A 27,343-nucleotide genomic window follows, 5' to 3' on the forward strand; every position below is an offset into this window, starting at 1 on the left:
CACACACGAACACACGCTCTGTCCTTCACGCGTGTCCTCAGTCACGTTAGCACAGACGGCGTTAGCATTAGCCTCTCCTCCTCTGTAGCTCCAAACCAGGTGAAGATAGAAGCCTCCGAGCTCTTCCACGTTTTCACTATTTAAATACAGCTACACGATAAAGTATAATTACACAAAATTAAACAATGTGGATTTTCTACGTGAATAAAAAGGAACTGTATTGTGAGTAAGGGATAATGTATAGAACGCTGGTCGTTATCTGTGGAAGAGCTCGGCAGCTTCTATCTTCACCTGGTTTGGAGCTACAGAGGAGGAGAGGCTAATGCTAACGCTGTCTGTGCTAACGTGACTGAGGACACGCGTGAAGACCAGACAGGAACACATGAACTCGTCTCAGGTAAGAACAGATCTCAGTCTGGAAAAACGGAGGCCTGTTCCTTTAACAACATCTGCACTTTAGTCGCTCCATCAGACCCCACTCATTTGGATATTTTTACACAGATCTGATTCCTGATGGATTTACTGAGCTTTGAACAAAAAAAACAAGGAGGTCTTTCTTCACTAATGCAGAGTTTATTTAAAAACTAAACCTGATCTAAAATCCCTCTGAGCAAATCTTTGTTTCTAATATAAATAAAAGCTCACATTAAACACCGACTCTGAACATCATTTTGTTGCTGGAAATATTGGCCTTTTTTCTGATGCAAATGCCTGAAGTTCAAATGTTTCGCACAGATATCCTTGTTTACTTCTCTTTGGTCCTCGTGGAGCTAAACCCGTGACCACGCTGGGCTCCGTCATATTTAATCACACTCAGAAATAAAGAGGACTCACAAACTCACAAACTCAGACACAGATGAAGGCAGTAACAGCGCCCCCCAGTGGAGGAGCAGCCGTTGTCACGTGATGCGGCTCTTACTCAAAGTACTTCTCGGTGAACTGAATCAGGCCGGACCCCTCCAGGACCAGATGGGGGCGCTCCAACGCCACGTCCAGCGGGTTCACGAAGGAGACGCTCGCGACGGCCTTCTGCCCCAAGTGCAGGGGCGAGGACACCTGCAGGACAGCAGCGGTAACGACAGGTCACACAAGAAAAAAGTGGAGAAAAGAGATAGAAATTGGAGGAAAAAAATGGTGGAAAAAAAAAATAACAAAGGGAAAAATAGAGAAATAAATGATTTTTAAAAATGTAGGCGATAAAAGGGGGAAAAAAGTTCGGGAAAAAGTGAGAAAAAAAGATAGAAATTGGGGGAGAAAAAATGTAGGAAAAAAAATAATAATAAAACAATTAGAATAAAGGGGAAAAATAGAGAAAAAACTATGAAAATTGGAAGGAAAATTGTGAATAGTGGAAAAAAGATTTGGAAAATTTGAAAAAACGAAACAAAAAAATACGCTTGGGGCCGTGGGCGGGGCTCACCTGCAGCTTCAGCCGCAGCACCTCCAGGGTGATCTCGATGGACTCGCTCACCATCTTGCCCTGGGGCAGCTTGGCCGTGACGGTGACCCGCAGACTGGGCTGAGAGCCGAGGGCCTGCATGTACTTATGAGGGGGCACCGACAGCTCCATCTGCTGGGCTGGAGGGGAACAGCACAGGCAGTCACACACCGGTGTCTTTGTACCAATGTGTCGACTGGACTGGGGTTTTTAGGTGAAGAGGTTAAATAGTGATGATCAATTCAGAGAGAGCTGAACCGGTGATTTCAAACTACCCTCCATTCACCTTGCCCCCCGGTACTTTGAAATTGATATCAGACTACCGGGGGGTAACTTGAAATTGATTTCAAGTTTCAAGTTTCTAAGGTAAGGTTAGCTTTAGTTCGTAAACTCCACTATCCTTAAGTTTAGGGCTAAGGTAAGGTTAGCTTTAGCTCGTAAACTCCACTATCCTTAAGGTTAGGGCTAAGGTAAGGTTAGCTTTAGCTCGTAAACTCCACTATCCTTAAGTTTAGGGCTAAGGTAAGGTTAGCTTTAGTTCGTAAACTATACTATCCTTAAGGTTAGGGCTAAGGTAAGGTTAGCTTTTGTTCGTAAACTCCACTATCCTTAAGGTTAGGGCTAAGGTAAGGTTAGCTTTAGTTCGTAAACTCCACTATCCTTAAGGTTAGGGCTAAGGTAAGGTTAGCTTTAGTTCGTAAACTCCACTATCCTTAAGGTTAGGGCTAAGGTAAGGTTAGCTTTAGTTCGTAAACTCCACTATCCTTAAGGTTAGGGCTAAGGTAAGGTTAGCTTTAGTTCGTAAACTCCACTATCCTTAAGGTTAGGGCTAAGGTAATGTTAGCTTTAGCTCGTAAACTCCACTATCCTTAAGGTTAGGGCTAAGGTAAGGTTAGCTTTAGTTTGTAAACTCCACTATCCTTAAGGTTAGGGCTAAGGTAAGGTTAGCTTTAGCTCGTAAACTCCACTATCCTTAAGTTTAGGGCTAAGATAAGGTTAGCTTTAGCTCGTAAACTCCACTATCCTTAAGGTTAGGGCTAAGGTAATGTTAGCTTTAGTTCGTAAACTCCACTGTCCTTAAGTTTAAGGCTAAGGTAAGGTTAGCTTTAGCTCGTAAACTCCACTATCCTTAAGGTTAGGGCTAAGGTAAGGTTAGCTTTAGCTCGTAAACTCCACTATCCTTAAGGTTAGGGCTAAGGTAAGGTTAGCTTTAGTTTGTAAACTCCACTATCCTTAAGGTTAGGGCTAAGGTAAGGTTAGCTTTAGCTCGTAAACTCCACTATCCTTAAGTTTAGGGCTAAGGTAAGATTAGCTTTAGTTCGTAAACTCCACTATCCTTAAGGTTAGGGCTAAGGTAAGGTTAGCTTTAGTTTGTAAACTCCACTATCCTTAAGGTTAGGGCTAAGGTAAGGTTAGCTTTAGCTCGTAAACTCCACTATCCTTAAGGTTAGGGCTAAGGTAAGGTTAGCTTTAGTTTGTAAACTCCACTATCCTTAAGTTTAGGGCTAAGGTAAGGTTAGCTTTAGTTCACAAACTCCACTATCCGTAAGGTTAGGGCTAAGGTAAGGTTAGCTTTAGTTTGTAAACTCCACTATCCTTAAGGTTAGGGCTAAGGTAAGGTTAGCTTTAGCTCGTAAACTCCACTATCCTTAAGGTTAGGGCTAAGGTAAGGTTAGCTTTAGTTTGTAAACTCCACTATCCTTAAGTTTAGGGCTAAGGTAAGGTTAGCTTTAGTTCACAAACTCCACTATCCTTAAGGTTAGGGCTAAGGTAAGGTTAGCTTTAGTTCACAAACTCCACTATCCTTAAGGTTAGGGCTAAGGTAAGGTTAGCTTTAGCTCGTAAACTCCACTATCCTTAAGGTTAGGGCTAAGGTAAGGTTAGCTTTAGCTCGTAAACTCCACTATCCTTAAGGTTAGGGCTAAGGTAAGGTTAGCTTTAGTTTGTAAACTCCACTATCCTTAAGGTTAGGGCTAAGGTAAGGTTAGCTTTAGCTCGTAAACTCCACTATCCTTAAGGTTAGGGCTAAGGTAAGGTTAGCTTTAGTTTGTAAACTCCACTATCCTTAAGTTTAGGGCTAAGGTAAGGTTAGCTTTAGTTCACAAACTCCACTATCCGTAAGGTTAGGGCTAAGGTAAGGTTAGCTTTAGTTTGTAAACTCCACTATCCTTAAGGTTAGGGCTAAGGTAAGGTTAGCTTTAGCTCGTAAACTCCACTATCCTTAAGGTTAGGGCTAAGGTAAGGTTAGCTTTAGTTTGTAAACTCCACTATCCTTAAGTTTAGGGCTAAGGTAAGGTTAGCTTTAGTTCACAAACTCCACTATCCTTAAGGTTAGGGCTAAGGTAAGGTTAGCTTTAGTTCACAAACTCCACTATCCTTAAGGTTAGGGCTAAGGTAAGGTTAGCTTTAGCTCGTAAACTCCACTATCCTTAAGGTTAGGGCTAAGGTAAGGTTAGCTTTAGCTCGTAAACTCCACTATCCTTAAGGTTAGGGCTCCAACCGCGGTTCCTGTAATGTATCTTGTGGATGAAGAAAGCAGTTGAGAGGGGGGTAATCTGAAATCAGGGGCGGTAGCTTGAAATCGCGTTCATCTTACCCCCCGGGGGTAACTTGAAACTAATTTCAAATTACCGGGGGGTAGCCTGAAATGGGGGGGTCGTTTAAAAGCTTTACACCGGGACACCCCGGTCCAGTCGACTGTACGTGTGAGTGCTCACTGTCGTTGGGCGGCAGGTCCAGCTTGTGGCGCTCGCGGTGGACGAGCTTCGCGCTGACGCCCGTGTAGTAGATGGTCTCCACGGAAACCGTCACCGAGATCTGCAGCGGAGCGCTCGCCTTGTTCACGAAGTCCGCCTGCACCTCCACGGGACTGCCCACGTAACCCTGGCAACGGCAGGTAAACAACACCAGTCTGAAGTTAGCCGTTAGCTCAGCGTTAGCTCAGAGACATTCTGATCTCACGTAGCGCTGCGGATGAATACGTCCTCCCCCAATTTTTAACAATTTTTTCCCTTAATTCCCCCAAATTTATTCTAAATTTTTCCCCCAAACTTTCCCCCTAATTTTCCCCCAAGTTTTCCCATTGAATTATTATTATTTTTTGATTATTTCATTCATGGCTTCTGGAATAAGGTGAATAGGGAAATGACACTGGCCCGTTTGAACCGTCCCTGCTCTGTGATTGGCCCGTTTGAACCGTCCCTGCTCTGTGACTGGCCCGTTTGAACCGTCCCTGCTCTGTGATTGGCCCGTTTGAACCGTCCCTGCTCTGTGATTGGCCCGTTTGAACCGTCCCTGCTCTGTGATTGGCCCGTTTGAACCGTCCCTGCTCTGTGATTGGCCCGTTTGAATCGTCCCTGCTCTGTGGTTGGCCCGTTTGAACCGTCCCTGCTCTGTGATTGGCCCGTACCTTCTCGGTGTTGATCGCGATGGTCAGGGGGGCGGGCGGGACGACGGTGTGGTCTCTGCCGCAGCCGTAACTCTCCGCCATCGCCAGCGCCGCCTCGTTCGCCGATGCTTCGAAGTCTGTGAACGAGAACGAACCGAGACGTTCAGGACTAAACCGTGAGGGAAGGTCTGGGCTGAGCTGGACTCACCCTCAAACTCCACTGTCCTTAAGGTTAGGGCTAAGGTAAGGTTAGCTTTAGCTCGTAAACTCCACTATCCTTAAGGTTAGGGCTAAGGTAAGGTTAGCTTTGGTTCGTAAACTCCACTATCCTTAAGGTTAGGGCTAAGGTAAGGTTAGCTTTGGTTCGTAAACTCCACTATCCTTAAGGTTAGGGCTAAGGTAAGGTTAGCTTTAGTTCGTAAACTCCACTATCCTTAAGGTTAGGGCTAAGGTAAGGTTAGCTTTAGTTCACAAACTCCACTATCCTTAAGGTTAGGGCTAAGGTAAGGTTAGCTTTAGCTCGTAAACTCCACTATCCTTAAGGTTAGGGCTAAGGTAAGGTTAGCTTTGGTTCGTAAACTCCACTATCCTTAAGGTTAGGGCTAAGGTAAGGTTAGCTTTGGTTCGTAAACTCCACTATCCTTAAGGTTAGGGCTAAGGTAAGGTTAGCTTTAGTTCGTAAACTCCACTATCCTTAAGGTTAGGGCTAAGGTAAGGTTAGCTTTAGTTCACAAACTCCACTATCCTTAAGGTTAGGGCTAAGGTAAGGTTAGCTTTGGTTCGTAAACTCCACTATCCTTAAGGTTAGGGCTAAGGTAAGGTTAGCTTTAGTTCGTAAACTCCACTATCCTTAAGGTTAGGGCTAAGGTAAGGTTAGCTTTAGTTCACAAACTCCACTATCCTTAAGGTTAGGGCTAAGGTAAGGTTAGCTTTAGCTCGTAAACTCCACTATCCTTAAGGTTAGGGCTAAGGTAAGGTTAGCTTTAGCTCGTAAACTCCACTATCCTTAAGTACAGGGCTAAGGTAAGGTTAGCTTTAGCTCGTAAACTCCACTATCCTTAAGTTTAGGGCTAAGGTAAGGTTAGCTTTAGCTCGTAAACTCCACTATCCTTAAGTACAGGGCTAAGGTAAGGTTAGCTTTAGTTCGTAAACTCCACTATCCTTAAGGTTAGGGCTAAGGTAAGGTTAGCTTTAGTTCATAAACTCCACTATCCTTAAGTTTAGGGCTAAGGTAAGGTTAGCTTTAGCTCGTAAACTCCACTATCCTTAAGGTTAGGGCTAAGGTAAGGTTAGCTTTAGTTCGTAAACTCCACTATCCTTAAGTTTAGGGCTAAGGTAAGGTTAGCTTTAGTTCGTAAACTCCACTATCCTTAAGGTTAGGGCTAAGGTAAGGTTAGCTTTAGTTCGTAAACTCCACTGTCCTTAAGTTTAGGGCTAAGGTAAGGTTAGCTTTAGCTCGTAAACTCCACAATCCTTAAGTTTAGGGCTAAGGTAAGGTTAGCTTTAGCTCGTAAACTCCACTATCCTTAAGGTTAGGGCTAAGGTAAGGTTAGCTTTAGCTCGTAAACTCCACTATCCTTAAGGTTAGGGCTAAGGTAAGGTTAGCTTTAGTTCGTAAACTCCACTATCCTTAAGTTTAGGGCTACGGTAAGGTTAGCTTTAGCTCGTAAACTCCACTATCCTTAAGGTTAGGGCTAAGGTAAGGTTAGCTTTAGCTCATAAACTCCACTATCCTTAAGTTTAGGGCTAAGGTAAGGTTAGCTTTAGTTCGTAAACTCCACTATCCTTAAGGTTAGGGCTAAGGTAAGGTTAGCTTTAGTTCGTAAACTCCACTATCCTTAAGTTTAGGGCTAAGGTAAGGTTAGCTTTAGTTCGTAAACTCCACTATCCTTAAGGTTAGGGCTAAGGTAAGGTTAGCTTTAGCTCGTAAACTCCACTATCCTTAAGGTTAGGGCTAAGGTAAGGTTAGCTTTAGTTCGTAAACTCCTCTATCCTTAAGGTTAGGGCTAAGGTAAGGTTAGCTTTAGTTCGTAAACTCCACTATCCTTAAGTTTAGGGCTAAGGTAAGGTTAGCTTTAGTTCGTAAACTCCACTATCCTTAAGGTTAGGGCTAAGGTAAGGTAAGGTTAGCTTTAGTTCATAAACTCCACTATCCTTAAGTTTAGGGCTAAGGTAAGGTTAGCTTTAGTTCGTAAACTCCACTATCCTTAAGGTTAGGGCTTAGGTAAGGTTAGCTTTAGCTCGTAAACTCCACTATCCTTAAGTTTAGGGCTAAGGTAAGGTTAGCTTTAGTTCGTAAACTCCACTATCCTTAAGTTTAGGCTAAGGTAAGGTTAGCTTTAGTTCGTAAACTCCACTATCCTTAAGGTTAGGGCTAAGGTAAGGTTAGCTTTAGTTCGTAAACTCCACTATCCTTAAGTACAGGGCTAGGGTTAGGGTTGTACTCACCCTCGTGGTGCTCGTACTCATTGTAGTCACCCTCGCGGTGCTCGTACTCACCCTCGTGGTGCTCGTACTCACCCTCGTGGTGCTCGTACTCACCCTCGCGGTGCTCGTACTCACCCTCGTGGTGCTCGTACTCACCCTCGTGGTGCTTGTACTCCAGCGTGAGGTCCTGTGGCGTGTACTCATTGGGACCTTCTGTGAGGATCTTCTTGCCGACCTTCTTCTTGTCGATGAAGGCCGTGGTCAGGTTTCCGTACCGGTCCCGGATGTGGTAAATGATGTCACTGTTCACCTGGAAACCGAATCGACACGACCGTTAAACCCGTTTGGTGTCGGAAAAACATTTTTACCCAATAAATAAAAACAAATTAAAAAATTCCAGATTCTTTCATCAATGTTTCCCCCAATTTCCTACTTGTTTATCTTGGCCACATTTTTTCCCCTGATTAAGCCCCATTTTTTTCCTTATTGTTGCCGATTTTTTCCCCTTCATTTTTATTACTATTTCCCGTTTTTGCCCGTTTGTCCTCCATTTTCCCCCAAATGATTCCAACATTTCTTGACATTGGAGAAGAACCTGCACTTCCACACATATTGTTCTGTTTTCTGCTTCAAGGCGACAAATATTTTAGTATCGTAACAAAAACCAAGTATCGTTACACCATGGTCTGGGTGAATACTGGATTCTGATTGGCTGGTGCATTATTTTGGTATAACCGCACACATAGTCCGGTAGTTAAATCACTGGGATATCACTCCGTTGATAAAGGCGTAATTAGTGACTGACAGGAACGTATGAGATGGATTTAGTGTTTGCTAAATGTTTGTAGAGGAGAGTGAGCAGCTAGGTTAGCTACTGTTAATAACATATGAGCTTTACATTTCTATTGGAAACGGTTAAGGCTATTCATCATTTTCAGGCGTACATAAAATGATCCTGCATTGAAGCATCTTTGTCTGGATTAGTAAAGTCAAACATAAAAGTTTGAGTTGGGGGGGCCCAGGTGTGAGCGACTCCACCACAGCTGTTTCCATAAACAGTTGAGCTGGTTGAGCTAGCTAGCTTTAGCTTCAGGTTAAACAGCGTAAAAGGTAAATAACTCCTGCCCACGAGTGCCGCATATCGGTGTTTCCTTCCAGGGAAAAGTGTTTTTTGTCATTTTGTTGTATTTTTTTTCATTTATTTTTCATTTTTTTTGTATTTTTTTGTCATTTTTTTTGTATTTTTTTGTCATTTTTTGTCATTTTTTTGTCATTTTTTTGTCATTTTTTGTCATTTTTTTGGTCATTTTTTGTCATTTTTTTGTCATTTTTAGTCATTTTTTGTCATTTTTTGGTCAATTTTTTGTCATTTTTTGGTCAATTTTTTTCATTTATTTTTCATTTTTTTGTATTTTTTTGTATTTTTTTGTCATTTTTTGTCATTTTTTGTCATTTTTTGTCATTTTTGTCATTTTTTTTGTCATTTTTTTTGTCATTTTTTGTCATTTTTTTGTCATTTTTTTGTCATTTTTTGTCAATTTTTTTCATTTATTTTTCTTTTTTTTTGTTTTTTTTTGTATTTTTTGGTCAATTTTTGTCATTTTTTGTCATTTTTTTGTATTTTTTTGTCATTTTTTGTCATTTTTTTGTCATTTTTTTGTCATTTTTTTGTCATTTTTTTGTCATTTTTTTGTCATTTTTTTCACATAAAAGTGTTTCCCGGTTAGTCCTGTTGTGTTGTGATTCTGTGCTGATGTTGTGTCGTTGAGCCTGACTGAGATCCTCGTAATAGCTGCGGAGAATGACTCGCTCTGAGACCAGCCTTCAGTGACCGGCTAATAACCCACACAAAATAGTCCCGTAGTCTGGCAGATTTAGTGACTTTAGTCAATGAAAAACACATTTATTATAAATGTTAGGTTTGTGGGACCCTGGTATAAGCGGATTAAACAACGAGGAGCCGCGTTAGACGTTATAATGCAGGAGGAACAACACTGTGTCGGGCGTTAGAACCGTCTAACGCGGCTCCGAGGTGTTTAATCCTTACTTAAAGCACCGGTATCGAAGAACCTGTAACAGTCCCAGCTCTGGAGTCAAACTCCAGGGGGCGCCGTTACCTCCGCGAAGATGAACTTTCCGTCGAAGGGGAAACACACTTTTCCCATCTTGATGGCTTTGACGGACGCCGGGCCGCAGCGGTAGTTCCCTGAAAAACAAAAAAAACAAAGCAGGTTTTATTGTGAAAAGGCCTGTTTTATTGTGAAATCCTCACCGTCGCTGGTTTCCTGTGGCGTGGAGTCGATGACCTGCCATCCGCTGAACTCGGCCGGGATGTCGGAGCGGCGCATGAACACCTCGTTCCAGCAGTGGTAGTTCCTACAGGGTTAGCATTAGCTTGGCGTGTTTTAGGGATGTCTTAGCGTGTGTTTTGGCGTGTGCGGTACCAGATGGAGTCCCGGGTGTGGGGTTAGCATTAGCTCGGCGTGTTTTAGGGATGTCTTAGCGTGTGTTTTGGCCTGTGTGGTACCAGATGGAGTCCCTGGTGTGCCTGGTGTTGGGTTAGCATTAGCTTGGTGTGTTTCTGTGATGTCTTAGCGTGTGTTTTGGCGTGTGTGGTACCAGATGGAGTCCCTGGTGTCGGGTTAGCATTAGCTCGGCGTGTTTCTGTGATGTCTTAGCGTGTGTTTTGGCGTGTGTGGTACCAGATGGAGTCCCTGGTGTCGGGTTAGCATTAGCTCGGCGTGTTTTGGTGATGTCTTAGCGTGTGTTTTGGCCTGTGTGGTACCAGATGGAGTCCCTGGTGTCGGGTTAGCATTAGCTCAGCGTGTTTCTGTGATGTCTTAGCGTGTGTTTTGGCATGTGTTGTACCAGATGGAGTCCCGGGTGTCGGGTTAGCATTAGCTCGGCGTGTTTCTGTGATGTCTTAGCGTGTGTTTTGGCGTGTGTTGTACCAGATGGAGTCCCTGGTGTCGGGTTAGCATTAGCTCGGCGTGTTTCTGTGATGTCTTAGCGTGTGTTTTGGCCTGTGTTGTACCAGATGGAGTCCCTGGTGTCGGGTTAGCATTAGCTCGGCGTGTTTCTGTGATGTCTTAGCGTGTGTTTTGGCCTGTGTTGTACCAGATGGAGTCCCTGGTGTCGGGTTAGCATTAGCTCGGCGTGTTTCTGTGATGTCTTAGCGTGTGTTTTGGCCTGTGTGGTACCAGATGGAGTCCCTGGTGTCGGGTTAGCATTAGCTTGGCGTGTTTCTGTGATGTCTTAGCGTGTGTTTTGGCCTGTGTGGTACCAGATGGAGTCCCTGGTGTCGGGTTAGCATTAGCTCGGCGTGTTTCTGTGATGTCTTAGCGTGTGTTTTGGCCTGTGTTGTACCAGATGGAGTCCCTGGTGTCGGGTTAGCATTAGCTCGGCGTGTTTCTGTGATGTCTTAGCGTGTGTTTTGGCCTGTGTGGTGCCAGATGGAGTCCCTGGTGTTGGGTTAGCATTAGCTCGGCGTGTTTCTGTGATGTCTTAGCGTGTGTTTTGGCGTGTGTTTTGGCCTGAACGGTACCAGATGGAGTCCCGGGTGTGCCTGGTGTGGGGTTAGCATTAGCTCGACGTGTTTCTGTGATGTCTTAGCGTGTGTTTTGGCGTGTGCGGTACCAGATGGAGTCCCGGGTGTGCCTGGTGTCCGGCTGAAAGTCCTCGGTGAACACCAGGTCCGTGCGCATGTTCCCGTTGTTGTCGTGAGCCGAGAAGAAGTTGGTGATGACGCGCGCCGCCAAACCCAGACAGCGCAGGACTGAGGACACACAGACAGAGGCTCGGAGGCTCGCCCGTGATTGGCTGAAGGTGTGCGTGTGGGCGGGGACTCACAGGTGTTGAGGACGCCGGCGTACACCCAGCACAACAAAAATGTGACCAAAATTCAACAAAATGTGACAAAAATTCAACAAAATGTGACCAAAATTCAACAAAATGTGACAAAAATTCAACAAAATGTGACCAAAATTCAACAAAAATGTGACAAAAATTCAACAAAAAAGTGACAAAAATTCAACAAAAATGTGACAAAAATTCAACAAAAAACTGACAAAAACTCAACAAAAAAATAACAAAAATTCAACAAAAATGTGACAAAAATTCAACAAAAATTTCACAAAAAAATGACAAAAATTCCACAAAAAAATGAAAAAAATTCCACAAAAATGTGACAAAAATTCCACAAAAAAATGAAAAAAATTCCACAAAAAAATGACAAAAATTCAACAAAAAATGACAAAAATTCCACAAAAAAATGAAAAAAATTCCACAAAAATGTGACAAAAATTCCACAAAAAAATGAAAAAAATTCCACAAAAAAATGACAAAAATTCCACAAAAATGTGACAAAAATTCAACAAAAAAATGACAAAAATTCAACAAAAAAATGACAAAAATTCAACAAAAAAATGACAAAAATTCAACAAAAATGTGACACAAATTCCCGACAGCGCAGGACTGAGGACACACACACAGAGGCTCGGATACTCGCCCGTGATTGGCCGCAGGTGTGCGTGTGGGCGGGGACTCACAGGTGTTGAGGACGCCGGCGTACACCCAGCACTGGGCGTAGGACACGGGCGCCCTGGTGCTGTGGTACTTTCGCAGGATTTCGACGGAGCCGGTCCAAACCCCCGGCCGAGTGCCCAGCGAGAAGTCCTCACTCCAGTTCCCCACCAGCACGCCCTGGTCGTCATGGGAGTTGATCTGCAACGCCACAGGTTCGGATATGATCTGACTGAAACAATCTGGCCAAAGGTCCGTCTGTCTCACAGCCTGACCTCTGACCTCTGACCTCAGAGAATGACGGTGGTGAAAGTCTGAGTGTTTTGTAAACTATACAAACAGATTCAGAAGATTTGATCTGCACTTTTTCTCTACTTGCCAGAAGAAAACATAAAGAAAATGGCCATAAACAAACACTAAACCTGGTTAAAACATTTGGAAAAAATAGGGCATTTTAAAAATTGGGAAAAAAAATGAAAATGTTTTTTGTTTTAAAAGGGCAAAAATGGGGGAATAAAATGAGTGGTACCATGGCGGACGCCATCCGGCAGACCTTCACCGCGTCTCCTCGGTCGGCGATGGGCAGCTGAGACCTGTCCATGATGAAGATACAGGCGTCCAGAACTCCAGCATCGAACTGAGGAGAAACATCACGCACTGGTCAAGAACAGCCTTTAATCACCATGTTTTATATGTTTAACCCCCTTAACTCCCAGCTGAACCGAGCACATTTTCTCCAGTTTGGCTTTACCCCAATCCAAAAGCTTCTGGAAAAAAGATGTGAAAATAGCGACAAAACTGAGACGAAAACAATGATGGAAATGTGACAAAAAAGTGACGAAAACATTGACCAAAAAGTGACGAAAAATGGATGAAAAAGTGACAAAAATTTGATTAAAATTTGACAAAAAAATTACAAAAAATGGAAGAAAAAAAATTACGAAAAAATGAAAAAAATGTGACAAAAAAGTGAGAAAACATTGATGAAAAAGTGGCAAAAATTACACAAAAATGTCACAAGAAATTGACAAAAATGGATGAAAAAATGACAAAAAATGTGACAAAAATTTGATAAAAATGTGATAAAAAATTGATAAAAAATTGACAATAAAATGACAAAAAAGTTAGCCTTACTGGACATAATGCGCTCAGTTCAGGTGGGGGCAATGGGTGAGGAACGTGTTTCTGTATGGTCCTCCCTCATAGCGGGGAGCTGACAGTGCTGTAATACCGCCCCCTGGTGGCCAAGGGCGGCTCCAAGAGACACTTGGGAGCATTGATTCTAATGAGACTTAAAACATCCCAAGACCGACTTAACCTCTGAACCCTCACCTGGACTGAGCACTTTTTCTTCAGCTCGACTTAAACTGAATCTAAAAGCCTCTTGAAAAAAGCGTCAAGGATGAAAAAGTAAGAAAAAAGTGACAAATAAGCAACAGAAAATATGATGAAAAAAATATTACAAATGTGACAAAACAGTGACAAAAAAAATGACACAATTGGGACAAAAATGCAATGAAAAAATGACCAAAAATATGATGAAGAAATAAAAAAAATGAAAAAAAAATGATGATAAAAATGATAAAAAATTGAAAAATGCGACAAAAACGTATTTTTTTTATTACAAAAATATGAAAAAAAGTGATTAAAAAATGACAAAAAATATTATAAAAAAGTTACAAAAAAAAAGATTAAAATAACAAAAATGCAACAAAAATACAGTGAAAAATATGAGGAAAAAATGGCAAAAAAAAGACACAAATGTGACACACAAAAAAATAACGTGTGATGAGGACAACAAAAATGTGGCACTCGGTTAAGGCGGGAATTAAGAGGTTAAGGAACAGGAGGAGGAGACAGAGCGGCCATGAAGGTTCACTCAGGACTCGGGAGCCTCTCTGTTATATTATATCTATATTATATCTGCTTTGTGGTTCCAGGGTGGGGAAGTACCTGTCCGTAGGTCCAGGGCTTCGTGATGTAGCGCGGGAAGTTCCCCAGGTGGATGAACCCATTGTCGTTCATGACGTACATAGAAGCGTCCGACTGATTCTCCAGGTAAACCACGTCGTCTGCAGAAAACAAAGCGTCAGATGCCCTTCCTCTGCTCCTCACAAACAGCAAACAGATGAAGAACACGAGAAGAACATGAGAAGAACATGAGAAGAACATGAGAAGAACACGAGAAGAACATGAGAAGAACATGAGAAGAACATGAGAAGAACACGAGAAGAACATGAGAAGAACATGAGAAGAACATGAGAAGAACACGAGAAGAACATGAGAAGAACATGAGAAGAACATGAGAAGAACATGAGAGTCTGACTGACCGCGGTGGAAGGCGTTGAACAGCACGTACAGCGGCCGCCGGAGCGCGGGCGGCGTGTACTGCAGACCGTTGGCCAAGGCCACGCCCACCACCACCAGGTACTTCCCGACGACGGCGTCCGGCTCGGGCGTGACCTCCAGCAGCAGCGAGGCCCCCTGCTGGCTGGTGGTGGCGCTCCAGGTCCCGCTGGATTTCAGACCCGTGAAGGACAGAGACACCAGAGACTTCCTCAGCGCGTTCGGGTGAGCGCCTGCGGGGACAGAGGGGGCGCTAGTGTGCATGTTTTAGGCACTGTGACCGTCCCACAGTGCTCCATTTTCAAAAGGTTTTTCCTTCTTTATTATTAAATTATTTCCCCCATAATTTTCTTCACTTTATCTCTGAACCTGTTCAGGGACTGACTCCAGCTCCATTGACTTACATACAGCATTTAGGCAAATTATATTTCCACCAATATAGAGACATGTGGCACAGACTTTTAAACAGGCACCAAAACATCTACTCCAGTCATGGAACACCATCACATAAATCTAAACTTTCATTAAGGACAGAAAAAAAAAAAAAAAAAACATGAAAATCGAGCATTAAAACTAAGCATTTCTTATCCATATTAAATTATTCATGGTCCAATCATAGGTTGACTGGATTTTTTTTTGGTCCAAAATAATCAAGTAAAATATAATTCAACAAAAATGTCAACAAAATTCTCTTTTTGGAAAATTTGCCTCATTATTTTCAATTTTCACGGTACTCCACAAATGAGAAAATCTTCTTGTAAACAAACTTTTTGGCAATTCCAGTTCTGTTCCCTTAATCCTAATGACTATTCTCTTCAAAATGAGCCGTTTCCCAAAGAAACTAGCCACATGTTAGCCTCATTTTAGCCTCATTTTAGCCACATGTTAGCCGCATGTTAGCCGCATGTTAGCCTCATGTTAGCCTCATGTTAGCCTCATGTTAGCCGCATGTTAGCCGCATGTTAGCCGCATGTTAGCCGCATGTTAGCCTCATGTTAGCCACATGTTAGCCACATGTTAGCCTCATGTTAGCCACATGTTAGCCACATGTTAGCCTCATGTTAGCCACATGTTAGCCACATGTTAGCCTCATGTTAGCCACATGTTAGCCACATGTTAGCCGCATGTTAGCCGCATGTTAGCCTCATGTTAGCCGCATGTTAGCCACATGTTAGCCACATGTTAGCCACATGTTAGCCTCATGTTAGCCACATGTTAGCCACATGTTAGCCTCATGTTAGCCACATGTTAGCCACATGTTAGCCTCATGTTAGCCACATGTTAGCCTCATGTTAGCCACATGTTACCCACATGTTAGCCACATGTTAGCCACATGTTACCCACATGTTAGCCTCATGTTAGCCACATGTTAGCCTCATGTTAGCCACACGTTAGCCACACGTTAGCCACACGTTAGCCACACGTTAGCCTCATGTTAGCCACATGTTAGCCTCATGTTAGTCACATGTTAGCCTCATGCTAGCCACACGTTAGCCACACGTTAGCCACACGTTAGCCACACGTTAGCCTCATGTTAGCCACATGTTAGCCTCATGTTAGCCACATGCTAGCCTCATGTTAGCCACATGCTAGCCACATGTTAGCCACATGTTAGCCATATGTAAGCCTCATGTTAGCCACATGTTAGCCTCATGTTAGCCACACGTTAGCCACACGTTAGCCACACATTAGCCACACGTTAGCCACACGTTAGCCTCATGTTAGCCACATGTTAGCCTCATGTTAGCCACATGTTAGCCACATGTTAGCCACATGTTAGCCATATGTAAGCCTCATGTTAGCCACATGTTAGCCTCATGTTAGCCACACGTTAGCCACACGTTAGCCACACGTTAGCCACACGTTAGCCACACGTTAGCCTCATGTTAGCCACATGTTAGCCTCATGTTAGCCACATGTTAGCCACATGTTAGCCACATGTTAGCCACATGTTAGCCACATGTTAGCCACATGTTAGCCTCATGTTAGCCTCATGTTAGCCTCATGTTAGCCTCATGTTAGCCACATGTTAGCCACATGTAAGCCTCATGTTAGCCACATTAGCATATAGGCACAGACTTGTTGATTTCCCAGGTGACAGTGGTGCATCTGTGTAGACGTCCACAGTCCAGATCAACAGTGAATGAAGACGTGTAAAAGCTTTTCTGAGTAAACGAGGCGGCCATTTTGTTTTGGGGGAAGCTGTGACTGACGCACCTTTGTGAACTGAGATAAATACTTCATTTTGCTTTGATTTACTCCATTTTTGGGAGGTTTGTTGTTGCTGCTGCAGTAACAACACTCTGTTTGACACATTTGTGAAAATATTTTTGCTTTTATAACATTTGTCACTTTGGAGAGGTTTGTGCACGATGCTAATGAGATATAGCACCAAAACATACTTGGACACAACATACTTGCACACATGCTGAGCACCAGTAAGGCTACAACTGTACTACATTTGGAGTGTGTGCTATGAAGTATATTTTCAGGAAAGACATTTCAGTTTATGTGTAATTTTCGATGTATAAAAAAGCTGTATTTTTATTAATTAACTAAAGAACCTTTTTACATGTTTCTGTCACAATGTCCTTCTAAATGTAAAGACGCTACTTCTTGTCCTGATTCCTATGATGGTTCACATCAGCAATTTGGACAAAATGTGTTGTTTTAACAGTAATGTTAAAATGGAGAAGTTACTGTTTAATTTAGCCCGGCGGGAGGACATCAGAGGAGGTGGTCCTTCACAGGTTAATTGTTCTCCTTTTTTTCCAGTTTTCGTGGATGACTCACCGATGCGGAACTGCACCTGGAAGTTGTCCTGAGGTGTGACCGGCCGGTCGAAGGTGATCCTCATCTTGACCGGAGCTCCACGGCGGATCACCAGATCATCCAGGCGGTACATGTCCGTCCTGTGAGCTGCAGCGTTCTCATTCTTAAGGAGGTCCACGTGCTCCACCTTCAGGGGTCCTGCAGAGATGAGAACATGAGGTCCTACAGGGGAGAACATGAGGTACTACAGACGAGAACATGAGGTCCTATAGATGAGAACATGAGGTCGTACAGGCGAGAACATGTGGTCCTACAGGGGAGAACATGAGGTCATACAGACGAGAACATGAGGTCCTACAGGGGAGAACATGAGGTCCTATAGATGAGAACATGAGGTCCTACAGGGGAGAACATGAGGTCCTACAGGCGAGAACATGAGGCCCTACAGACGAGAACATGAGGCTCTACAGGCGAGAACATGAGGTCCTACAGACGAGAACATGAGGCTCTACAGACGAGAACATGAGGTCCTACAGGGGAGAACATGAGGCTCTACAGATGAGAACATGAGGCTCTACAGACGAGAACATGAGGTCCTACAGGGGAGAACATGAGGCTCTACAGACGAGAACATGAGGTCCTACAGATGAGAACATGAGGCTCTACAGATGAGAACATGAGGCTCTACAGACGAGAACATGAGGTCCTACAGACGAGAACATGAGGCCCTACAGACGAGAACATGAGGTCCTACAGGCGAGAACATGAGGTCCTACAGGGGAGAACATGAGGTCCTACAGGGGAGAACATGAGGTCCTACAGACGAGAACATGAGGCCCTACAGACGAGAACATGAGGCCCTACAGACGAGAACATGAGGCTCTACAGACGAGAACATGAGGTCCTACAGACGAGAACATGAGGCTCTACAGGGGAGAACATGAGGTCCTATAGGGGAGAACATGAGGTCCTACAGACGAGAACATGAGGTCCTATAGACGAGAACATGAGGTCCCACAGGGGAGAACATGAGGTCCCACAGGGGAGAACATGAGGTCCTATAGACGAGAACATGAGGTCCTATAGACGAGAACATGAGGCTCTACAGGCGAGAACATGAGGTCCTATAGGGGAGAACATGAGGTCCTACAGACGAGAACATGAGGCTCTACAGGCGAGAACATGAGGTCCCACAGACGAGAACATGAGGTCCCACAGGGGAGAACATGAGGTCCTATAGACGAGAACATGAGGTCCTATAGACGAGAACATGAGGCTCTACAGGCGAGAACATGAGGTCCTACAGACGAGAACATGAGGTCCTACAGACGAGAACATAGTAAAGCTAATAAAGTAAAGCTAATAAAGCAAAGCTAATAATGTAAAGCTAAAAATGTAAAGCTAATAAAGTAAAGCTAATAAAGTAAAGCTAATAAAGTAAAGCTAATAAAGTAAAGCTAATAATGTAAAGCTAAAAATGTAAAGCTAATAAAGTAAAGCTAATAAAGTAAAGCTAATAATGTAAAGCTAAAAATGTAAAGCTAATAAAGTAAAGCTAATAAAGTAAAGCTAATAAAGTAAAGCTAATAAAGTAAAGCTAATAAAGTAAAGCTAATAAAGTAAAGCTAGTAAAGTAAAGCTAATAAAGTAAAGCTAATAAAGTAAAGCTAATAAAGTAAAGCTAATAATGTAAAGCTAATAAAGTAAAGCTAATAAAGTAAAGCTAATAAAGTAAAGCTAATAAAGTAAAGCTAATAAAGTAAAGCTAATAAAGCAAAGCTAATACAGTAAAGCTAATAAAGTAAAGCTAATAATGTAAAGCTAATAAAGTAAAGTAAAGCTAATAAAGTAAAGCTAATAAAGTAAAGCTAATAAAGCAAAGCTAATAAAGTAAAGCTAATAAAGTAAAGCTAATAAAGTAAAGCTAATAAAGTAAAGCTAATAAAGCAAAGCTAATAAAGTAAAGCTAATAAAGTAAAGCTAATAAAGCAAAGTAAAGCTAATAAAGTAAAGCTAATAAAGTAAAATAAAGTAAAGCTAATAAAGCTAATAAAGTAAAGCTAATAAAGTAAAGCTAATAAAGTAAAGCTAATAAAGTAAAGCTAATAAAGCAAAGTAAAGCTAATAAAGTAAAGCTAATAAAGTAAAATAAAGTAAAGCTAATAAAGCTAATAAAGTAAAGCTAATAAAGCATCTGCATCTGAACCGCATCTGGTTAATACCAACTCCCATTCATTCTCTATGATAAATTTGGATGCAGTACACTTTTTGACCACCAGCGTCAAACTGGGGGCGCTGTTTCACTCCTTTCGCAGAGTTAAGGAAACACTGTTGTTGATGTTTTTCGATCTGTGTTTTTCTGTGGGGGGGTTTGTGTGGGGGGGGGGTCTGTGGGGGGGGTTTGTGGGGGGGGGTTTGTCCCGTACTTCCTCCTGGACCGCGCGGCGTTTGCTCGCTGGTGTCGTCGTTGCTGGTGTCGCCATTGTTGTCGTTGTTGTCGTCGTCGTTGTCGTTGTACGGCACGAACTCCGGCAGCGCCTCCTCCTCGCCGGCGCCCAGGAGGTTCTTGGTGTCGTTCTGGAAAAGACGAAGAAGAAACTGGACTAAAGGCCGAGGAGGCTACAGGTGAGGAGGAAATCTCAATAAAGGATCGAGCCAGGTTTAAATGTATTATTGTTTTTTCAATTTTTCCTATTTTTTCCCCCATATTTCACTCTCCCTTTTTCCACTTTTGACCCAAAGAAAGAAAGAAAGAAAGAAAGAAAGAAAAGAAAAGGAAGAAAAGCAAAGAATGAAAGAATCTTTGACGACCAACAACAAACGAGATAAACCTCCTCCAACGCCCCGCCCTCGTGAAAGAAAAGTAAAGTAAAGTAAAGTAAAGCAAGAAAGAAAGAAAGAAGAAAAGAAAAAAAAGAAAAGATAGAAAAGCAAAGAAATAAAGAAAAGAAAAGAAAGAAAAGAAAGAAAAGAAAAGAAAAGGAAGAAAAGCAAAGAAAGTAAAGTAAAGTAAAGTAAAGTAAAGTCTGACCAGCTCTGTGACACGTCCGTATCTAGCCATGATTCTGCAAAAGAGACATTAGACATGATTTCACCCACATTCACCCACATTCACAGATGTTTACAGATGTTTACAGATGTTTACAGATGTTTACAGACGTTTACAGATGTTTACAACAATCCTCACTTTCTACACAGACTCTTTAGTATCACTTTAGCAAAGACTAAAGACTCCCCCGCTCACTTCCGTCAATAACCTTTAGGAGTTACTGCGCGGACGTTTTGCTCCTCGTATCATTACGCCTCACAATATAGTCCCCCTTTTTATTTGCTTATAAAATCGACACGTTGCATTTCTGTGTAAATATACTTGGCATGAAAACACTTCACGTAACTTTATTTAAATAGGGAACACGTGGAAGAGCTTGGTAGCTTCTATCGTGAGCTTTTTTGGAGCTATGTGACATGTGGGAGAGGCTGCGTATGTGTGAGCGCACGGACAAAGACCAGACGGGGATATATTAACTCGACTAAGGCTAGGTAAGAACATATCTCAGTATGTAAAAACGGTGGCCTATTCCTTTAAAGAGACTTAAAGAGACTCACTACTGCCCCCTCAGGTCATGCGTGTCACTGCAGCTTCTATATGACCTGAGGGGGCAGTAGTGAGGCTCTTTAAAGAGACTTAAAGAGACTCACTACTGCCCCCTCAGGTCATGCGTGTCACTGCAGCTTCTATATTAAGCTCGTGCATGACTCTCATGAACAGGTCTGAGGACATGCTGGGACATGTAGGGGGAGGAAATACTTCGCTTTAACATTGTTAAACTCAGGTTTAGTTTCTTTAAAGTTTTTTTTTAGTGGAACAAAACATTAATGTCCTTCTTCAGTATTTTGTTAACCAGACATTGCTTTTTTTCAACGGTTTCTTTTTTTTCCTGCATTTTAGTCAATTTTACATTTATTGATTGACTGCGGAATTCTTCCGAAATGTCGGAGATTTTTCCCATTGACTTATAATGGGGCTGCCGCAAATCCATGCTTTTCTGCACTTTTTTCTGCATTTTATGCAATTTCTGCACTTTGTGCAGGTTCACCTTCTGCAACTTGTGGGTTTTGAGAAAAAATTGTCCTTCTTTTATTTATTTTTTATATTTAAAACCGTATTTGATCTGTTATTCCCCACCTGAACCAAGCACATTTTCTCCAGTTTGGCTTTACCCAAATCCAAAAGCCTCTTAAAACAACAAACAACTGGAGGAAAACGATCCTTTTGCATCAGTTTTCTAGGTCTTAGCTTTAAAATGAAGCTTTTAGATTTGGGTAAAGTCAAACTGGAGACAAAATGTGCTCGGTTCTGGACAGGGTTTGACAGATTAAAAACGGTTTGGGAAAAAAATAATGAAAAAAATAAAATAAAATAAAAATTGACTAAAAATGTAGAAAAAAAGAGAAACAATAATAAAAAGTTTGAAAAAATTATGACAAAATTTGGATTTTTGTATTTATCCCGATTCTTCCCAATGGATGAGTTTATGTTTCACGTCATGAAACTCATACAAAAGTTTTTTTTAAGGAGACATCTGGTTTAACCTCTTAACCCCCGCCTTAACCGAGTGCATTTTCCAGTTTAGCTTTACCTAAATGTAAAAGCTTAATTTGAAAGCTAAGACCTACGAAACTGGAGGGTTAACAATTTTACTACTTTTTTTCCAAAATATTTCTTTTTTTCCATTCTTTCTCCCACATACAATTTTTTGGGTCATTTTTCCCAATTTTTTCAGTATTTTTTTCCCACATTATGAATCAGTTTCTGTAACGACAGGATTTTTCCACATGAAACAAAAACTGTCCCAAAGTCTGAGAGTGGAGACGACAAACAAGAACAAACTGCATTTTTTCACATTTATTCCAATATTTTTCTTAATTTTTCTCCAATTTTTTTGGTGACATTTTTCCAGAATTTTCTCAAATTTTTCCAACTTTTGATTGACTTTTCTTCTTTTTTTTAAACATTTTTTCCCATAATCTTTCTTTCTTTTCCCACATTGTTTCCCTCGAGCAGAAGAAGATGAAGCTGTGAATGAAATGTTTCTCACCTGGAGCTGGAGTTGGAGCTGAAGCTGAAGCTGGAGGAGTTTCTGAAGCAGAGCTGAGTTTGGCTGAAGGTCCAGACCGAGTCCAGTCCTGACCCGGGTCTGAGCGGACTTTAAATCCCCGTGGACTTCCTCTTTGTTCCTCTTTGTTCCTCTTTGTTCCTCTTTGTTCCTCTTTGTTCCTCTCCTCCTCCTCGTTCCTCTGTCCGTCTGCAGAAGGTCCTGGGTGACCTGGACCTGCTCCAGGTCAGACTGACCGTTACTTTCACTTCTGCTTCTCAAACGGCCGCGTCGGCAGAAAAACGAAGCTTCTGACCTGGAGCTTCATCAGAGGGAAAGTCCAGAACGTTCCTGAGACGTTTCCTCACGGTTCTCCAGCTCAGAACATGTTCAAGTCACGCATGTAATAATCTACACATGTATTTATTTATTTACGTGTTCTTCACTCGTACAGTTGATGAACCAGACCTCAGCTTTACCCAAATCTGAAAACAGCCCACAGGCCAGCACTGCAAAAAGTGCCCTCCTAAAAACAAGGAAAAACATCTTAAAATAAGACGTTTTGTCTTGTTTTAAGGAATAAATTCTGCCAATGGGGTCAGCATGTTTTTCTTGCTAAGAATTCTTATTTCTAGAATATTTTTCTTATCATGAAACAGAAAGAAACACTAAATTTAAGCAGATAAAGCTAGAATTAAGCAAAATGTCCTCAGAAAAGGGAATAATTTAAGGAAAACATTCTTATTTAGTGAAAAATTGAGCCAGGCTGACGGTCAGAATCACCTGCTGGAGGATTCACCTATTGTACATGTTTTTAGTGGTAGACACGGGGAGAACATGCTCCACACAGAAAGGCCTCGTCCTGGTGGGAATCGAACCCAGGACCTTCGAGCTGTGAAGCTGAGGCTCTAACCGCTGTGCCACCGAGCCGCCCACTTTAAAGAATGGAATGTTTTATCTCTCTGTGAGAATCAGGTCTTACATTAAGAGTTTCGATCTGAGTTTTTCCTAAAATAAGAAAAAATATTCTTTGTCTAAAACTGAAGAAGATTCAAAAAGTTTTTCTTTCTTGTTACAAGAAAAATGATCATGTTTTTAGCAAATTTATCTGAACAAGAAATGGCTCGATTTTATTTCCTAAAATAAGATTTTTTTTCTCAAGAAAACTTTGCTCGGCAAAACATTATTACTTTTTAGGGAGAAAATACGAACTCATTTCTTAAAGTAAGACATTTTTTACTTGCTCAGAATCCACTTTTTGCAGTGAGAGCAACGCCTCATTTGAAAGCTAAGATCATTCCAGTATTTGTCATTTTTTCTGCTTTTCCTTCACTTTTCTTCATCATTTCTGTAACTTTGTCGTCGCTGATTTGTCGTGTTTCAGGTTGTGTTTTGTTGCTTTTGTTTTGTTGCTTTTGTTTTGTTGTTTTGTTTTGTGTTGTGTTATTGGTGCTTTTAGATTTGGGTAAAGCCGAGCTGGTTCAGGCGGGGTCGCTCTCGTGTGCTGCTGTGACAGGACTTTAAAGTACGGGGACGAAAACACATCATCGTAACATGTGCGTCCAACCCTTTAATGATTTAGAAAACAGAAAACAATTTGTACAGTTACCGGCGATACTTTGGAAAAATGAAAAATAGAAAGTGGAATAAACACCCCAAGGTTCCACTGTGGGGCCCTTTTATTCTATATATAAATGATTTATGTGAAGCAGCAGAAACATTACAGTCTGTGTGATTTGCTGAAATCATTTAAAGAACATGAGTGAAATCATTGAAAAAGAAACGGTGAAAATAAAGGATTGGTTTGATGCAAATAAATTGTCACTAAATGTGGCTAAAACAAAATTCGTGGTGTTTTCAAATTGTGAATTAAACGTGGAAATCCAGCTGTCTTTAAATGGAAGAAATATTGAAAGTGTCTGAACTTGTCTTTAAGGGTCTAATACTTTAACCTCTTAACTCCCGCCTGAACCGAGAGGAGCTTTTTCCTCACGGCATCACTTTTTTCTCCATCATTTTTTTGTTGGGTATTCAACTCATTTTCATAGCTTTTTTTTATCAATTTGTTTCCATTTTTTTTTGTCACATTTTTGTCAATTTTTAATCAAATTTGTGTCAATTTTTGTCAATTTTTTGTCCATTTTTTGTCTTTTTTTTCGTCAATTTTTCGTCATTTTTTTGTCATTTTTTGTCATTTTTTTCGTCAATTTTTCGTCATTTTTTTGGTCATTTTTTGTCATTTTTTCGTCAATTTTTCGTCAATTTTTTGTCATTTTTTGTCATTTTTTTTTGTCATTTATTTGTCATTTTTTTGTCATTTTTTTGTCATTTTTCGTCATTTTTTGTCATTTTTTGTCATTTTTTTCCGTCAATTTTTTGTCAATTTTTTGTAATTTTTTGTCATTTTTTTCGTCAATTTTTCGTCATTTTTTTGTCATTTTTTTTTGGTCATTTTTTTGTAATTTTTCGTCATTTTTTTGTCATTTTTTGTCATTTTTTTTGGTCATTTATTTGTCATTTATTTGTCTTTTTTTTTTGTCATTTTTTTGTCATTTTTCGTCATTTTTTGTCTTTTTTTTCCGTCAATTTTTTGTCATTTTTTTGGTCATTTTTTGTCATTTTTTTGTCATTTTTCGTCAATTTTTCGTCAATTTTTCGTCATTTTTTTGTCATTTTTTTGTCATTTTTTGTCTTTTTTTTTTGTCATTTATTTGTCATTTATTTGTCATTTATTTGTCATTTTTTTGTCATTTTTTGTCTTTTTTTTTTGTCATTTATTTGTCATTTTTTTGTCATTTTTTTTGGTCAATTTTTCGTCAATTTTTTGTCACATTTCCATCATTGTTTTCGGCTCAGTTTTGTTTCTTTTTCTCACCTTTTTTCCAGAAGCTTTTTGATTGGGGTAAAGCCAAACTGGAGAAAATGTGCTCGGTTCAGGCGGGAGTTAAGGGTTAACTCTGACAGGAACACGTGACAGAAACCTGCAGGTGTTGTAGGTCTTAGCTTTCAAATGAGGCGTTGCACTGGTTAAAGGTGCAGACTCAGGGTTTCCGGACTCGCCTGGAGGTCGAGGGAAAAGCAGAAGTCTGAGGTCACACGAGGTCACACGAGGTCACGCGAGGTCACACGAGGTCACGCGAGGTCACACGAGGTCACGCGAGGTCACGCGAGGTCACACGAGGTCGTCCTGACTTTATACAATATCTGTCCACACGACAAGGCCTTAGCTTTCAAATTATTATCATAGGCGAGCAACAAAAGCATCATAGTCTTGTGGGTCTTAGCTTTCAACTGAGGCGTTACTCTGGCCTATAGGCTGTAAGAAGCTGTTAGATTAGGGTAAAGCTGAACTGGAGAAACTGCGCTTCTTAACCCCTTAACTCCCACCTGAACCGAGCACAGTTTGAAAATAGCAACAAAAGTGAGACCAAAAAATGACAAAAATGACAAAAAATTACAAAAAAAATACAAAAAAAATACATAAAATGACTAAGAAAAGGACAAAAATTGACAAAAAATGACAAAAAATGACAAAAAAATGACAAAAAAAATGACAAAAAAATTACAAAAAATGTGACAAAAAAATGACAAAAAAAATGACAAAAAAAATGACAAAAAAAATGACAAAAAAAATGACAAAAAATGACAAAAAAATGACAAAAAAATGACAAAAAAATGACAAAAAAAATGACGAAAAAATGACAAAAAAAATGACAAAAAAAATGACAAAAAAATGACAAAAAAATGACAAAAAAATGACTAAAAAAATGACTAAAAAAATGACAAAAAATGACTAAAAAAATGACAAAAAAATGACGCAAAAAATGACTAAAAAAATGACAAAAAAATGACCAAAAAATGACAAAAAATGACAAAAAATGACAAAAAAATGACAAAAAAAATGACAAAAAAATGACCCAAAAATGACAAAAAAATGACAAAAAATGACTAAAAATGACAAAAAAATGACTAAAAAAATGACAAAAAAATGACAAAAAATGACTTAAAAAATGACAAAAAAATGACTAAAAAAATGACAAAAAAATGACGCAAAAAATGACGAAAAAAATGACAAAAAAATGACCAAAAAATGACAAAAAATGACAAAAAAATGACAAAAAAATGACAACAAAAATGACAAAAAAAATGACAAAAATGTGAAAAAAAATGACAAAAAAATGACAAAAAAATGACAAAAAAAATGACAAAAAAATGACTAAAAAAATGACTAAAAAAATGACTAAAAATGACTAAAAAAATGACAAAAAATGACTAAAAAAATGACAAAAAAATCACGCAAAAAATGACGAAAAAAATGACCAAAAAATGACAAAAAAATGACAAAAAATGACAAAAAATGACAAAAAAAATGACAAAAAAAATGACAAAAAAATGACAAAAAAATGACAAAAAAATGACAAAAAAATGACTAAAAAATGACTAAAAATGACAAAAAAATGACTAAAAAAATGACAAAAAAATGACAAAAAATGACTAAAAAAATGACAAAAAAATGACTAAAAAAATGACAAAAAAATGACAAAAAATGACTAAAAAAATGACAAAAAAATGACAAAAAAATGACAAAAAAAATGACAAAAAAAATGACAAAAATGTGAAAAAAAATGACAAAAAAATGACAAAAAAATGACGAAAAAAATGACCAAAAAATGACAAAAAAATGACAAAAAATGACAAAAAATGACAAAAAAAATGACAAAAAAAATGACAAAAAAATGACAAAAAAATGACAAAAAAATGACTAAAAAATGACTAAAAAATGACTAAAAATGACAAAAAAATGACTAAAAAAATGACAAAAAAATGACAAAAAATGACTAAAAAAATGAAAAAAAAATGACTAAAAAAATGACAAAAAAATGACAAAAAATGACTAAAAAAATGACAAAAAAATGACAAAAAAATGACAAAAAAAATGACAAAAAAAATGACAAAAATGTGAAAAAAAATGACAAAAAAATGACAAAAAAATGACAAAAAAAATGACAAAAAAATGACAAAAAAATGACTAAAAAAATGACTAAAAAAATGACTAAAAAAATGACAAAAAATGACTAAAAAAATGACAAAAAAAATGACGCAAAAAATGACGCAAAAAATGACCAAAAAATGACCAAAAAATGACAAAAAATGACAAAAAATGACAAAAAAATGACAAAAAAAATGACAAAAAAATGACAAAAAAATGACAAAAAAATGACAAAAAAATGACAAAAAAATGACTAAAAATGACTAAAAAAAGACTAAAAAAATGACAAAAAATGACAAAAAATGACTAAAAAAATGACAAAAAAATGACTAAAAAAATGACAAAAAAATGACAAAAAATGACTA

At 39.8% G+C, this 27,343-nt stretch overlaps 1 protein-coding gene across 1 annotated transcript in view; it reads right to left on the reverse strand.

Moving 5' to 3' along the window:
* LOC306977849 (coagulation factor XIII A chain-like) overlaps positions 1-22,316 on the reverse strand; it is a gene marked incomplete at both ends in the record, with an annotated part of 28,408 nt that extends 6,092 nt beyond the window's left edge. The window contains 16 exons of the mRNA XM_079576288.1: positions 920-1,056; positions 1,421-1,578; positions 4,156-4,321; positions 4,848-4,963; positions 7,410-7,563; positions 9,371-9,459; positions 9,526-9,629; positions 10,890-11,028; positions 11,801-11,975; positions 12,304-12,411; positions 13,728-13,846; positions 14,105-14,353; positions 16,914-17,090; positions 19,319-19,469; positions 21,992-22,225; positions 22,305-22,316. Of these exons, the coding sequence (XP_079432414.1) occupies positions 920-1,056; positions 1,421-1,578; positions 4,156-4,321; positions 4,848-4,963; positions 7,410-7,563; positions 9,371-9,459; positions 9,526-9,629; positions 10,890-11,028; positions 11,801-11,975; positions 12,304-12,411; positions 13,728-13,846; positions 14,105-14,353; positions 16,914-17,090; positions 19,319-19,469; positions 21,992-22,225; positions 22,305-22,316 (2,288 nt within the window). The remainder of the gene's footprint in view (positions 1-919; positions 1,057-1,420; positions 1,579-4,155; positions 4,322-4,847; positions 4,964-7,409; positions 7,564-9,370; positions 9,460-9,525; positions 9,630-10,889; positions 11,029-11,800; positions 11,976-12,303; positions 12,412-13,727; positions 13,847-14,104; positions 14,354-16,913; positions 17,091-19,318; positions 19,470-21,991; positions 22,226-22,304) is intronic.
* Positions 22,317-27,343: the final 5,027 nt, after the last annotated feature.

The sequence above is a fragment of the Gobius niger genome (assembly GCF_951799975.1).
Source record: "Gobius niger genome assembly, chromosome: 18".
NCBI lineage: Eukaryota > Metazoa > Chordata > Actinopteri > Gobiiformes > Gobiidae > Gobius > Gobius niger.